Source organism: Callithrix jacchus, chromosome 3, assembly GCF_049354715.1.
Source record: "Callithrix jacchus isolate 240 chromosome 3, calJac240_pri, whole genome shotgun sequence".
Taxonomy (NCBI): domain Eukaryota; kingdom Metazoa; phylum Chordata; class Mammalia; order Primates; family Cebidae; genus Callithrix; species Callithrix jacchus.
The window spans coordinates 68,254,107-68,267,165 of record NC_133504.1 but is presented as its reverse complement, the minus strand read 5'-3'; the positions used below and the strand labels follow the sequence as shown (position 1 = coordinate 68,267,165).

At 34.2% G+C, this 13,059-nt stretch overlaps 1 protein-coding gene across 5 annotated transcripts in view; it reads right to left on the bottom strand.

The window, feature by feature from the left end:
• Nucleotides 1-13,059, bottom strand: part of SCLT1 (sodium channel and clathrin linker 1) — a 245,784-nt gene that overhangs the window by 120,670 nt on the left and 112,055 nt on the right. For all 5 annotated transcript variants that reach the window (XR_008480049.2, XM_054252918.2, XM_008992707.5 and 2 more), the window contains 2 exons: nucleotides 5,355-5,445; nucleotides 995-1,086 (listed from right to left, as the gene is read on the bottom strand). Coding sequence is in view for 4 of the 5 variants with exons in the window: in XM_054252918.2 (XP_054108893.2) it covers nucleotides 995-1,086; nucleotides 5,355-5,445 (183 nt within the window). In the remaining variant the exon portion in view is untranslated. The remainder of the gene's footprint in view (nucleotides 1-994; nucleotides 1,087-5,354; nucleotides 5,446-13,059) is intronic.

Here is a 13,059-nt window from a genome sequence, read left to right as displayed (position 1 = left end):
GCTAAGAGGTGTGACTGGAATTTAGTATTTGGCATCAGGGATGCTAAACATCATGTAGTTATTGGCAGAGCTCAAACAACTAAGAATTGTCTCACTCAAAAAGCTCACTCAACACTCCTGTTGAAAAACATGATACCAATTGATGATGGCCATCAGGGCAGAGATTAGTGACTGGTAAAGGTATCTGAATGGCCACTGCAAATCAGAATTCCCACGAACACAAGGAAGAACAGTACTGGGGCGCAGGATGCACTAGCACCGTGCCTTCTGGAAGACCAAAATAATTGATGATCAAGCTTCAGCTTGCAAGATTTTTCTGACATATTATGGCAAAGATGCAAAAAATCTGCATTTCTCTTGCAGGTAATACTTTTTGTAGGATTTATGGTTCATGATTCCTAAAGGATTGTGTTTAAAAATAACATTCTTCTCCTTTCTTTGCCTTTTATGTCTATGATTTATTTCTGCTGTAACTGCATTTGTAGAAGTACAGAATTACAACAGGGTTGAGGTAATATCAAATTTTCTCTTAACTATAATTTAAAAATTTTAACACTCTTTAGAAGAAAGAAAAATTTTAGTTTATTTAAGGTCAACTATGTTCATGCCAAAATTTGCAGGATGATCTCAGGAAATAAAGATGTGCTTTATGCTCTGCAGTACTGATACAAAAGCACAATATCAAGGGTTTTATTTGTTTCCAAAAAAGTACTGGGCTAAATTTGGTACGACTATTCTCTTTCAAAGTTAAATGAATGTACTTAGTAAAGGTTCTAAAATAATATTAAATTATCTTTGAATATATATTCTAAGTATAACAATCTGATATAATTTTTAAAAAGCAATGCTGATTAAATCAGATTTTACACCAGAGATTATGGTTTTGATTTAGAGTTTATAAAATATTTATTCTAGTAAATATCACACACTGAAACTCTATTGTGAAATATCTTTTAAAGCATATCAATAAAGCTAGGTACATTTAACAATTTACCTTATTTCTAATTGTTTTATACTAGACTGTAACTGCTGTAAGCGCCTGTCTGATGCCTCCTCTCTTCCTTTGGCAGTCACCACATCCTCCTCCTGGAAAATACAGAAACTAGAGGCTTACTTTGAGTATGTGAAAATTCAATACACCATTATACAGCATAAAAAAACAGTTCATGCTATAAAGTTATTATGCTATTAGCATTCTAATACATACATTAAAAGAAATAATATGACTTGGAAACAAATCATGTGTATAATAAAAAGGAGGGGTAAACTATCGTCAATCCTGTATTAATAAAAAATATTCAAAACAGTTATTGCACAGAGAGTTCTACCAATATTTCAAACTATTTCTATAGTGCAAATCTAACAAAACAAGAGAGGGATTTCTATGCAGATAATTTGCCTTTAGAATATGCTCTCTTAACTATATTATACTTCTCATTAACTCTCAAGGTAATCACAGGGTCTTTCTTCGACATAGTGATGCTTTGACCTATATTAATAAATTTTATTTGTATCATCTTTCTAAAGAAATTTATTGTTCATCTTTTCCTGCTTTAGGTGTTAACAAATGGTTTTTATGATCAAGTGATCCTCCTGTCTCAGCCTCTCGAGTAGCTGGGCCTACAGGTGCATACCACCATGCTCAGCCTAGCAATGTCATTTTAATTACTCTACTGCTTTTAGCTATGTTTGTTTGAACTATTAATATGCATCTTGAACTTATTCCAATTTATTTAGAGTTAATATTTAGATAATAGTTCAGAGAAAACACTGGAACCTTGCAACACTGTATATCCAGCTACGATCCCAGTCCTGAGTGCCATAGTAATACAGATGCATACTTTACAAATCCATCTAATACAGTGTTATCAGTTCTGCTATAAGCAATCATCTTTTAAAGATCTTAAAAGAAATATATATATATACATGTTATTTAATATCTGCCATTTCTGTTGCTTTTAATTTCTTTTTATATCTGAGTTGCCATCTGGTGTCATTTCCTTTTAGCCTAAATAACTTCAGAATTTTTTGAATGCAGGTCTGCTAGGGACAAATTCATTTTCAGTTTATTTGAAAATGCCTGTATTTTGCCTTCATTTTTGAAGGATAATTTCACTGGATATAAAATCTTAGTATTTTTTTTATTCCAATACTTTCTGTTTATTGGAATTACTATTCTAATACTTTCTGTTTCCATATATCCCCCCCCCTCCCAGTTTTTATTTTTCATTCAGGGGGTACATGGGCAGGTTTGTTACATGGGTAAATTCTGTGTCAGGGTGTTTGGTACACTGATTATTTTGCCACCCAGGTAATGAGCACAGTACCTAATAGGTAGTTTTTCCAGTCTTCACCTTCCTCCCATGCCCTACCTTCAAGAAGGGTCAATGTCTATTGTTCCCTTTAGTGTCCATTTGTTCTCAGTGTTTAGCTCCCACTTATAAGTGACAATTTTCCATTGCTGAGTTAATTTGCTTAGGATAATGGCCTCCAGGTGCATCCATATTGTGGCAAAGGACATGATTTCATTCTTTTCATGGCAGTGTAGTATTCCATGGCATATATGTACCACATTTTCTTCATCCAGTCTGCTGTTGATGAGCATCTAAGCTGATTCCATCTCTTTGTTATTGTGAGTGCTGTGATGAATACAAATGGGCATGTGTCTTTATGGTAGAATGATTTATATTACTTTGTTATATACCCAGTAATGGGATTGCTGGGTTGAATGGTATTTCTGTTTTGAGTTCTTTGAGAAATCTCCAAACCTCTGTCCACAGTAGCTGAACCAATTGCCGTTCCCATCAGCAGTGGATAAATATTCCCTTTTCTCAGCAACATTGCCAGCATCTGTTACTTTTTGACTTTTTAATGATAGCTATTCTGACGGGTGTGAGATAGCTTTTTGAGCAGTTTTTCATTTGCTTCTTGGCCACGTGTATATCTTCTTTTGATAAGTGTCTGTTTATGTCCTCTGCCCACTTTTTCATGTTATTTTTCTCTCTTGTAAATTTGTTTAAGTTACTTATTGATGCTGGATATTAGATCTTTGTCAGATGCATAGTTTGCAAATATTTTCTCCCATTCTGTAGGTTGTCTGCTTACTCTGTTGAGTTTCTTTTGGTATGCAAAAGCTCTTTAGTTTAATTAGGTCCCACATGTCAATTTTTGTTTTTGTTGCAATTGCTTTTGGAGTCTTCATCATAAAATCTTTGCCAGGGCCTATATCCGTAAGTGTTTCCACAGTTTCTTGATGAGAACTCAGACATTAATCTTATCACTGTCTCTCTGTTCAGGTCATTTTTCTATTGATACTTTCAGGTATTCTCTTCATAATTGGCTGCAGTATTGTTGTGATGTGTCTCAAGTGATTTTGTGTTTACTCATTGAGATTCTTAAATTTTAATGTTTTCCACCAAATTTAGGAAGCTTTCAACCATTATTTCTTTAATTTTTTTTGGCTCCCATCCCCCTTTCTTTGGCAGTTCCAATTACACTTATGTTGAATTGCTTCACGTTGTTCTACAGATTTCTGAGCTCTTGTTCATTTTTCTTCAATCTTTCAAACTGTTCTTTGAATAAGGAAATTTCTATTGATCTGACTTCAAGTTTATTGATTATTTCTTCTGTCTTGCCCAATCTATTTTTGAGTCCATCTAGTGAAATTTTTATTTCAGTTGCTGAACTTTTAAGCTCGAGTTTTGATTTAAAAAATTATGTTCTAGTCCTCAATTAAAATTATCTATCATCTTCCTAGACACTTTAAAAACAGATTTTAATTCCTGGAACATATTTATAAAGGCTAATTTGAAGTCTCTGTCTGCTAAATCTAACCAATGGATACATTTAAATTCAAAAGTTTCTATTGGCTGCCTCCCCCAACACCTCCCCAACAAGTAGAGGTCATACTTTCCTGTCTAGTAATTTTTGATTGAAAACCCGATAGTGTAGATAATACACTACAGTTACTGTTTTGTTCTTTTGAGCATTAATTTTTTATTTTAGTTCAGGTAGACAATTACCTTATGTGGTCTTGAAATTTGAAATCTCTTCCACATACAGTATGCAGCAGTTGATATCTGTAATTAGTTCTTATTGCTTTCCATTATTGCTTTTATAACTAGGCCCTAGGGTACCCTCTGCCTACATAATTTGAAGATCAGTCAAGATTTGGGCAAAGGTAGGGTTCATCCTCTTTGTGGTTCCCTTGCTTCTAGAGATTCCCCTGTAATTTCCAGCTGCTCTTTCAGCTTTGGGCTTTGTCCTCTGATACTTCAAGCAATAAGGAAGGCTTCAGTATTCTGATACTTCAGTTACACAGATTTCTCACATGTATTCAATTATAAAAAGTAGCAAACTCAAATATTTGGTTCTATACATCTCTGTCTTTCAAAAGGAGATATCTTTTGGGTCTCTGCCTGCTTCTTCACTGGCTTCCCTGGGGTCCCTACTCCACTCCCATATGCATAATTTAGTTGTCAGGCATATATTTGGTAAGATTTTACACTCAGAATTTGGCTTTCACTTTTTCTGTGTGTTTCTCTTGCTACCAGTATTTCTTCTTTAAATTTCCAACTGGCTTTCTAGGCCTAAACTTTGACCTTGGGTACCTTAAGCCCATACTGAGTTGTTTTCTGAAGTCACAGCTGTGGGGGTTGGAAGAACTGTCAGGCCAGAAATCCAAAAATGAACAATTCTTCTTTCTGTTACTTCTTTCTGTTTTGGGTGCTTTCTGGTGTTTTTAAAAATTTATCCAAGTTTTAAAAATTGTTACTTATGGGAGGGTTTTTGTAACACTTAAAAAACTCTACCATTATTAGAAATCTATCATCAACTTTTTACAGAGCAGAAAATAGGCTTAGATTGTGATATAGCTAATAAGCCTTAGAGAGAGAATTTTCAATAACTATATCTATCTAAAACTAAAGCCTGACTTTTCCTTGATATTCTTCTGAAATTTCTCTATTTCATATTAAAAAGAACTAGAGTCTATTATATCAATAAATATTTTAGTAAATATCATAAAATGTAGTATTAAATGCTTGTTTTCCACTGCAAACAACCAGTTAACTGAAGCTTGATCTTGCATTAATTTGCATTTCAATAATGATGTGCTTAGGTATGATTATGATGTTTTATTGAATTAGGCTACAGAGAATGGAAATAAAAAATTCTTTATAAAGTTGTTTCCAATGTTATAATTTAGCTTCCTACTTTCATATTTTATATTTAAGAATAATAAAATAACTAATTCATCTTCTAACAACCCTCTTTAACACCTAATCTGAAATAAATTAACAAAATAGAAAGAAAACTAAGCAACAGTATCCATTTGTCTTAGAAATTGAAAATACCTTCTTTTTCATCTGTCCCTGCAGATTTTCAGTCACATTAGTTAACTCTTCAACTTTTGCTACAGCAACTCTTAGATCTAATTTGGCTTGCCTAAAAAATAAAGTAATTAATAAACATTATTTTCATAGACCATTAAGAATAAAAAATTAGAATAGAAATCTAAACTTGGTAAAATCAATTCTAACTCTTGTGTTTCTAAAATGGATCCATGAAATAACTTCTGGAAGATTCCTTTATTACTAATGAAATGCATATAGAAGAGACTAAAGAGGAAAAAAATATAGCTGAATGGTGAAGGGTACAAACTAGAAGTCATGCATGCTTTCTTTGGATAAATGATATTATATACAAAAGTAATTCAATAAATTTCTTGAAAAGTACTTTATCATCTTGATATATTACCTAATAAGAGCTCTAGTGTACTAAAAAGAATATATTTATGTCTATAACATCTTTATAGAGATGGAGATATATTGCTGATTGGACTTTCTATGAAAATGAACTTAAACTTCAATACCTCAATCATTCCATAAACATCAGAAGTTGTACTATGTAAACACTTAACATAAAACATTTGTCCCACCATAATACAATGCTTTTTTTCTTCAGAGACTAGTGGCAAGAATGAAAAAGACAAGTTGTTTTGAACATTCTAACAGAATCAAATAAGTTTCAATATCTGCTTGACTCCACATGGAAATGATTTTAGAACAATAAGACTTTCTTAAACAAAAAAACGATTTTTAATATCATAATTAAGCATTCAGTATGAGTATAAAATACTTTATCTAAAGAACATATGTTTTTAAGAAGAAAGATACTTCTGTGTAGGAACTGTTCCCACTTATTTCTTAATTGCATTTTATGTATGTATCTAAATGTAAATCATATTTGTGCTATAAAACTTAAATTATTTGATGCAAAATTCACAAGTAAATATTAATTCATTTGCTTTTGACTCTTTGTCTTTACAACTATATACTTATATAGTTATAAATTTCCTACAATAGAAAATACAAATCTAATAATAGCTGATAATATCTCAGGTAGTTATTAGTGCCAGGGACTGTTTTAAATGCTTTGCAGTCATCTCACGTAACACTCATAGTAACTGTGAAATAAGACTACTATTAAACTGAGGCAGAGGAGAGCGAGGTTGATATAGGTTTACCAATATGCCCTAGGATTCACAATAAGTAATGAAACTAGTATTTAAGGAGTCCCCTATAATATACTGCCTACCCCCAGATAGTCCCAATAATATTTTATATTATGAGGTATATAAGAAAATGTTTTGCTTTAAATTAACAAAGATTATAAAAAAAAATCAAACAGGCCAGGCACGGTGGCTCATGGCTTTAATCCCAGCACTTTGGGAGGCTGGGGAGGGTGGATCACAAGGTCAAGAGATCAAGACCATCTTGGCCAACATGGTGAAACCCCATTTCTACTAAAAATACAAAAATTAGCTGGGTGTGGTGGCTCGCGCCTGTACTCCTAGCTACTCAGGAGGCTGAGGCAAAAGAATCACTTGAACCTGGGAGGCGGAGGTTGCAGTGAGCAGAGATCGCACGCACCACTGCACTCCAGCTTGGCAACAGAGCAAGATAGCAAGATTCCGTCTCAAAAAATAAAAAATAAAACAAAAATAGATATTTTTTGTTCGTTTGCAAAATGATTCACCAAAGGACAAAACAAACAAAATGTAAAATCTACTTCGGGCTTAGAGATAATTTCAGGAGTTTATCTATAATCTAAATCAACAAATGATTCTACCAGTTATAAAATCCTATATATTTTTAAGGGAAAAACTTAAGGAATAAGTATTTAAGTAGTAAGGATAAAACTCAGAAAACTTTGAATAAGCGTAGCAACCATACTGATTTGATTTTCTTACCTTTAGAAAGGTAAAAAAATATTGCTTGTTCTATTTGTTTCATGGGATTGCTGAACAAGTAAAAATAGATAATGTATATTAGAGTGTCCTATAAACTGTAAGCAAGGTAAGGTCACGGCATGATCAAGAAAAAAAAAAAAAACTGCTGGAGACACAGGAAGCAAGGTACAATGTGGAGAACACTAGAGGCAGGGACCCAATTCTGTCACCAACTAGTAATATGGCTTAATGCAATTCATTTGACCATGCTGCGTGTCTCAAAGACCTCATGTCCAACAGAGGTGGATTAGGCAATTTGCCAAGACCAAACTTCTATAATTAGATTCTTTCCTCATTTTAATCTAATTTGCCTGAGTCTATTTCTAATTGTCTTTCAATTGTGTATTCCTTTTGCATTCTATGGCCCAACCTTTAGCTCTGTTATCACTCATAAGACTATTCCAACAGATTCCAAACTCATCTCTTCACTGATGGTCACCTCTTTCATTAATTCTGTATATTGCATGTTATCTGTTAAAAAAATTCATCTAGTAATAAAAATTCCTATTTAACAATGACTCCTGGATTCCATACTCTTTTGGAATGAAGTCTATACGCTTCTATGTGGCCTATAAGGCCAGTCAACATCTAGCCTCAAAGAGTCTCATCTCTTGCCAATTAACCCCATGTAATTTATGTTCCAGGCATATCGGAATACTCACTCACTGTTTCCTAAACACATCCTTGTTGCTTTTTTTTTTTACATGTATGGTTAGACTAGTCTTCTCTTTTTCTAATGAATTCCTTAATTTTGACCTAGTTCAAAAGTGTTTCATCTTCAAGTCTTCACTAACTTCTTGGCAAAAACCCTACATCTCAATACTTATAATACATAATACTTTATACATTATTAATTGACTACACTGTATTGTAATCAATATTACAGAGATTCTCCTGTGTGGAACTGTGAGTTCATAAAAAATATAGAATATAAGATAATTAAAAGCAAGAATCTCATCTTATTCATTTTTAAACCCTCAGGAGATAGCACAGTACCTGGGCATAGGAGACAAGAAAATAGATCATAAATGAATGAGAGGGCAAAAGGAAAGATGCGGGGTACGGCGGGGGGTCGGAGTAGTGGGAGGGAGGAGAGGGGGAGAGAGGGAGGGAGAGAGAGAGTAGAGAGAGAGAATGTTACAAGTACAACTATATCTTGATATTTTACCTAGATCTTGCACACCCAATTTGATACTCATGTGTGAAAAATCCTAGAAAAATAATTTTGTGAACAATTCTCCCAAATATATATTATCTCGTATTCCTTTGAAACAAAGTCTCCTGCTACATAACTAAAAAGAAAAAAATAGGCACTGGACTTAGACTTAATTTGGAAGTCATTAAAAAAATTCTGAAAACATTTATATTATATTATATTCACTAAAACACAAATACTATTTTTTTTTGTGTGGGGAAATTAGTAGTTTTAAAAATATTGTTCATTCCCACATTGTTCCACAGAACAGTTAGAAAATAAGTAAATAGTTCTTTATATGTACTTTTGGCATGAAGTGTTGAAAAAAATTCTAGAACTACCTGTCTTCTAGAACTGACTCTACTGACGCAAAACATATGTGAACTGGGCCAATCACTTAACCTCTCTGAGTCTTAGTATCTATAAAATGGAGATAAAAACAATTTTCCCACATAGCTCATAGAATTATAAAGTTCAAATAAGTTAATGCATATTAAAGCATTTTATAAATTTTACTGTAGTTTATACAATGCAACTATCATCGTCATTTTGCTTTTATTAGATTAAATTGTCAGGGACTATGTAGTAAAGTATTAATTTACAGCTGGACTGGGAAAGCTCTGGGGATGCCTGAATGTCTAGCCTTGACTCTTAGCCAGTATATAAACAGTGGGATTTATGATGTGCTGTTTAAAGTCTGAATCTCTCCTGGCAGCCTGCAAGTTGATTTGTTTACTGATGATTTTCACTGGGCATAACTAGATAGCCAGGCTAGGCTACAGGATCAAAATGGCAAAAAAAAAAAAAATGACCCTGATGGGAATTCCTGCCTGGGGTACTCCTGAAGCCAAGATTCATTGCACAGATCGTGGTGGCTCAATGTGAAGACAAAGTATGTCTGTGTATAAATAAAGACCCTGGGGCGCCTATGCCTGAATGTGTCCTAGACGCTATATACTTGCCTATGTCCTTTTTCTGGCTGCACAATAAAAGTCTTCTGTAAGGATGCTCTATGCTGTAGTCTCGTGAGTTCTTTTAAATGTCAGATTTCTAACATTTTTGAAGGAACTAACAAAAATAATTCTAATATTATTTTATGAAAACTCAATAATTACGTTTATACTAATTACAGGCAAATGTTTTAGATACATGTCTGCCTGTGTATATAATTTGATAAAAGTCAAAAACAGTTTAACAAAAAATTTTGATTAAAAAAAAAACCAACTAGTTAACTATTATCAATCTTGATGTCATAACTACCCAAGGATTTTATTTTTGCTTCAAATAAATGTTCTAAAAAGCATATTACTTTATTTTCAGGTATGCTTGTTAATCTACTTTATATTCTTTGGATTTTTTCATTAATGTATTTTTTGATTGCTTATGATACTAAACAGATCTGAATGAAATCTTTTAAAAAATAAAACTTTGTTAAGCAAAATTTAATCAAGTATAATATGAAGGATAGGATATAATACTAGATTTAAATTATATCATCTACTTAGAAATTTAAATGCTTTAGTTATCAATACAGTTTTTTGAGACTTAACATCAAATACAATGAGTCTATTTGAAGACAAATTTTTATCTATTTCTTCCTGCACTCTCTAATGGAATCCTAGAATGTTTATAATACTTTTTTGCACACAATGAAAAATAGTAAGATTCAGAGAGATATAAAAGCTAGTTTTTACTGATTTGATATTCTTAATCTTTTCCTTCTTTAAAATAAAAAAAATGCATGCATTAGGTACTGTAATAAGAACTTCTATAATTACCCAGTATAATAAAGCCAATCATTTACACTTAAAAACTTTAAAAAATCCTCAAACATAATTTTAGACAAAGTTCTAAACTTTTAAAATCATTACTGCTTTTAGGAAATTGAGCAAGTAGCAAAAGTGGATAAAGTTTTATTTCCACTTTTTTCTCTTCCCAATCTTTAGTGGCAGTCTAATAATGAAACCAATTCAAATATAGAAGGCTTCTGAAGAAATTCTAAAAGCAGGGGATATTATAATCCATACAATGAGCTATCAAAACTTTCTAAAGTAGTGGCTCTTCAGTCTTTAAATACTTCATTTGTGTATTATTTTTAAGACACTTGATGTTAATTCAAAATTATATATAGTTTTAGGTAATTCAAAATTATATATAATTTTAGGTAATTCAAAATTCTAATTTCTAGGTTAGATATAATTTTCTATGATATTAGCAGCAGAGTCCATACTTTATGTATATGAAAGTGAGCTTTTTGCAACTAATATGCATAGGCTTTTTCACATCATATATAGATAGGCTCAATCTGAGACTTATTCATTCAGAATGCCTGCAGGCAGTACTTGGTCATCTTCGTTTTTCAGAATCTCTACAAGGGATGCTGATGTATATTCACTGTCTTAGATTTTACAAAATTACTACACAATTGACAATTTACTCTTTCATAAACAATGATTACAAGTATAGACTGAGAGTCATGCAACTTTTGGTAACACTGACAAAGTGCAGAAAATATTAATTCATACTCCATTATTAATCAGACTATCCAAATCTCTTATGCAACAGACATTGCAGGCATTTAATTCAAGCCTGCAATGTTTGAGATGCTGCAATAATGTGGCACAAAACACACAAAGATAGGCGTGCTATAGTAATCTTGAGGAGGGCCAAAAAGCAAGCATATGTTAAACAACACAAAAGATTAAAATAAAGCATTATGATTCAGAGTATGTAGCAATTTACATTTAGCTAGGAGAATACTGAAGTGGGAGGTATTTAAAACAGGAATTGGCAGAGGAATTATATATCTTACAAGAGGAGACAGAACAAGTTTTAGGAAGAAACAAGATAAGCACAATCATAAAGGTAGGTAAGTGTAGGGCTTATTTAGGGAAGATGAGAAATAAGACCGTAAGGTCATGGGGACTACAATGCCAGTGACCTTAATTGACAGCAAGTAATCTATATCAATTTTAAGGCAAATGGGGAACTGTACCAATAATGGTATCAGAGCTACACTTTAGAAATTTAAAGCTGACATTCATGAAAAAGAATAGACTAGAATGATAGTTCTGTCTCTGTAACCAATATGTTTTAATAAATGAGCAAGAGGGAGGAAAAGTCTAAACCAGAGTGATGACACCAATACTGAGCAGGATAGTGTAGATTTTACAAATGTAAGGTTCTTTGAACTGACTGCACCATGGTGACCCCTGTGACCCACATGTACTCCCCAGAGCCAGAAAATCTGAGTCAACTTTGTGATACTGGACCCTGTAGCCTGACTAACCAACCTTGCAACATTCTGTCATTGTTCCTGCCTCAAGCATTCCTGCCTCAACTGAAAAGCCAATTTTGTCAGTCTGGATCTTGGACCTTGTGACACCCACCCCAGGCAACACTCCCCTGGCTTGCAAAAACCATCCTGAACTGTAACTTCTGTACTTTTCCACTGCCTACCCCAAACCTATAAAACCAACTCCTATCCTCTCTTTTCGGACTCAGCCCACTTGCACTCAGGTGAATAAATAGCCTTGTTGCTCACGCAAAGCCTGTTTAGGTGGTCTCTTAATTCAGAGCATGCTTAACCACAAAGAGAATTTAAGGGATTTCATGCATTCATTCTTTGAACAAATAATTATTGAATGTTTACAATATGCCATACACTGTGAATATAGTTTGGACATGTTGAGCTTTAAGTGCTGGTGGCTCATCAGTTTTTTTGTTTGTTTTACCTGTTTGTCAGGAATCCCAGAGTTATTTTACTGAGCATCTATATGTACTATACTAAGTACTGTCTATTGAGCATGTACATGCACTATATGAAGCCCTGTCACCAGCACTGGTAATGCAGTGGTAAACAAGGAAGATAAAGCCCCTATCTCATAAAGTTTATGGTGTAATGGAGGGAGACAGACAAGTATTTCAGTGAATCAGGCAATTAAAGAAAGTAACAATATTAAAAGAAGATGATACAAGGGAACAGGAAAGACATGGGACATCTATGGTAGAAATATCTGAGCTATGACCTAAAGGATGATGATGTAAATTGAAGAAAATTTGGGGTAGGAGAATTACAGGCAAAGATAATTAAGAATAAATGGGGAGGGGACTCAAGATGGCGCTGTGAGAACAACCCAGGATTGGAGCCCGCGTTGAATTTGCAAACGGTGAGTCAGTGCTGCATTTCCAGACTGATCTTTGTTGCCCACAAAACGGGGAAACTCCCAAGTATAAAAAGACACGGGACGCCAGGCAGCCGGGGCGGCGGCGGCCGGCCCTACCCAGCAATCCCCACAGGGCGCGCTTGTCCGGGTGCCTTGTTGAACCGGCAACCTGAGACTTGAGAGGGCTGGACTTGAGACTGAACGAGACTTGCACAGTAGCCCAGCCCAGGGGATTGCAGGGACAGATCGCTTGGGATACCCAGTGGGACGAACAAAACCGCGATTTCAAACTATCCCGGGCAGACGGTTCGAGACGCTCTGTGGGGGAGGGGCGTCCACCACTACGGAGGCAACCCGCCCCAACTGAGATACACGCCCACTGCTGAGGCAGCCAGCCGTTGCCGAGG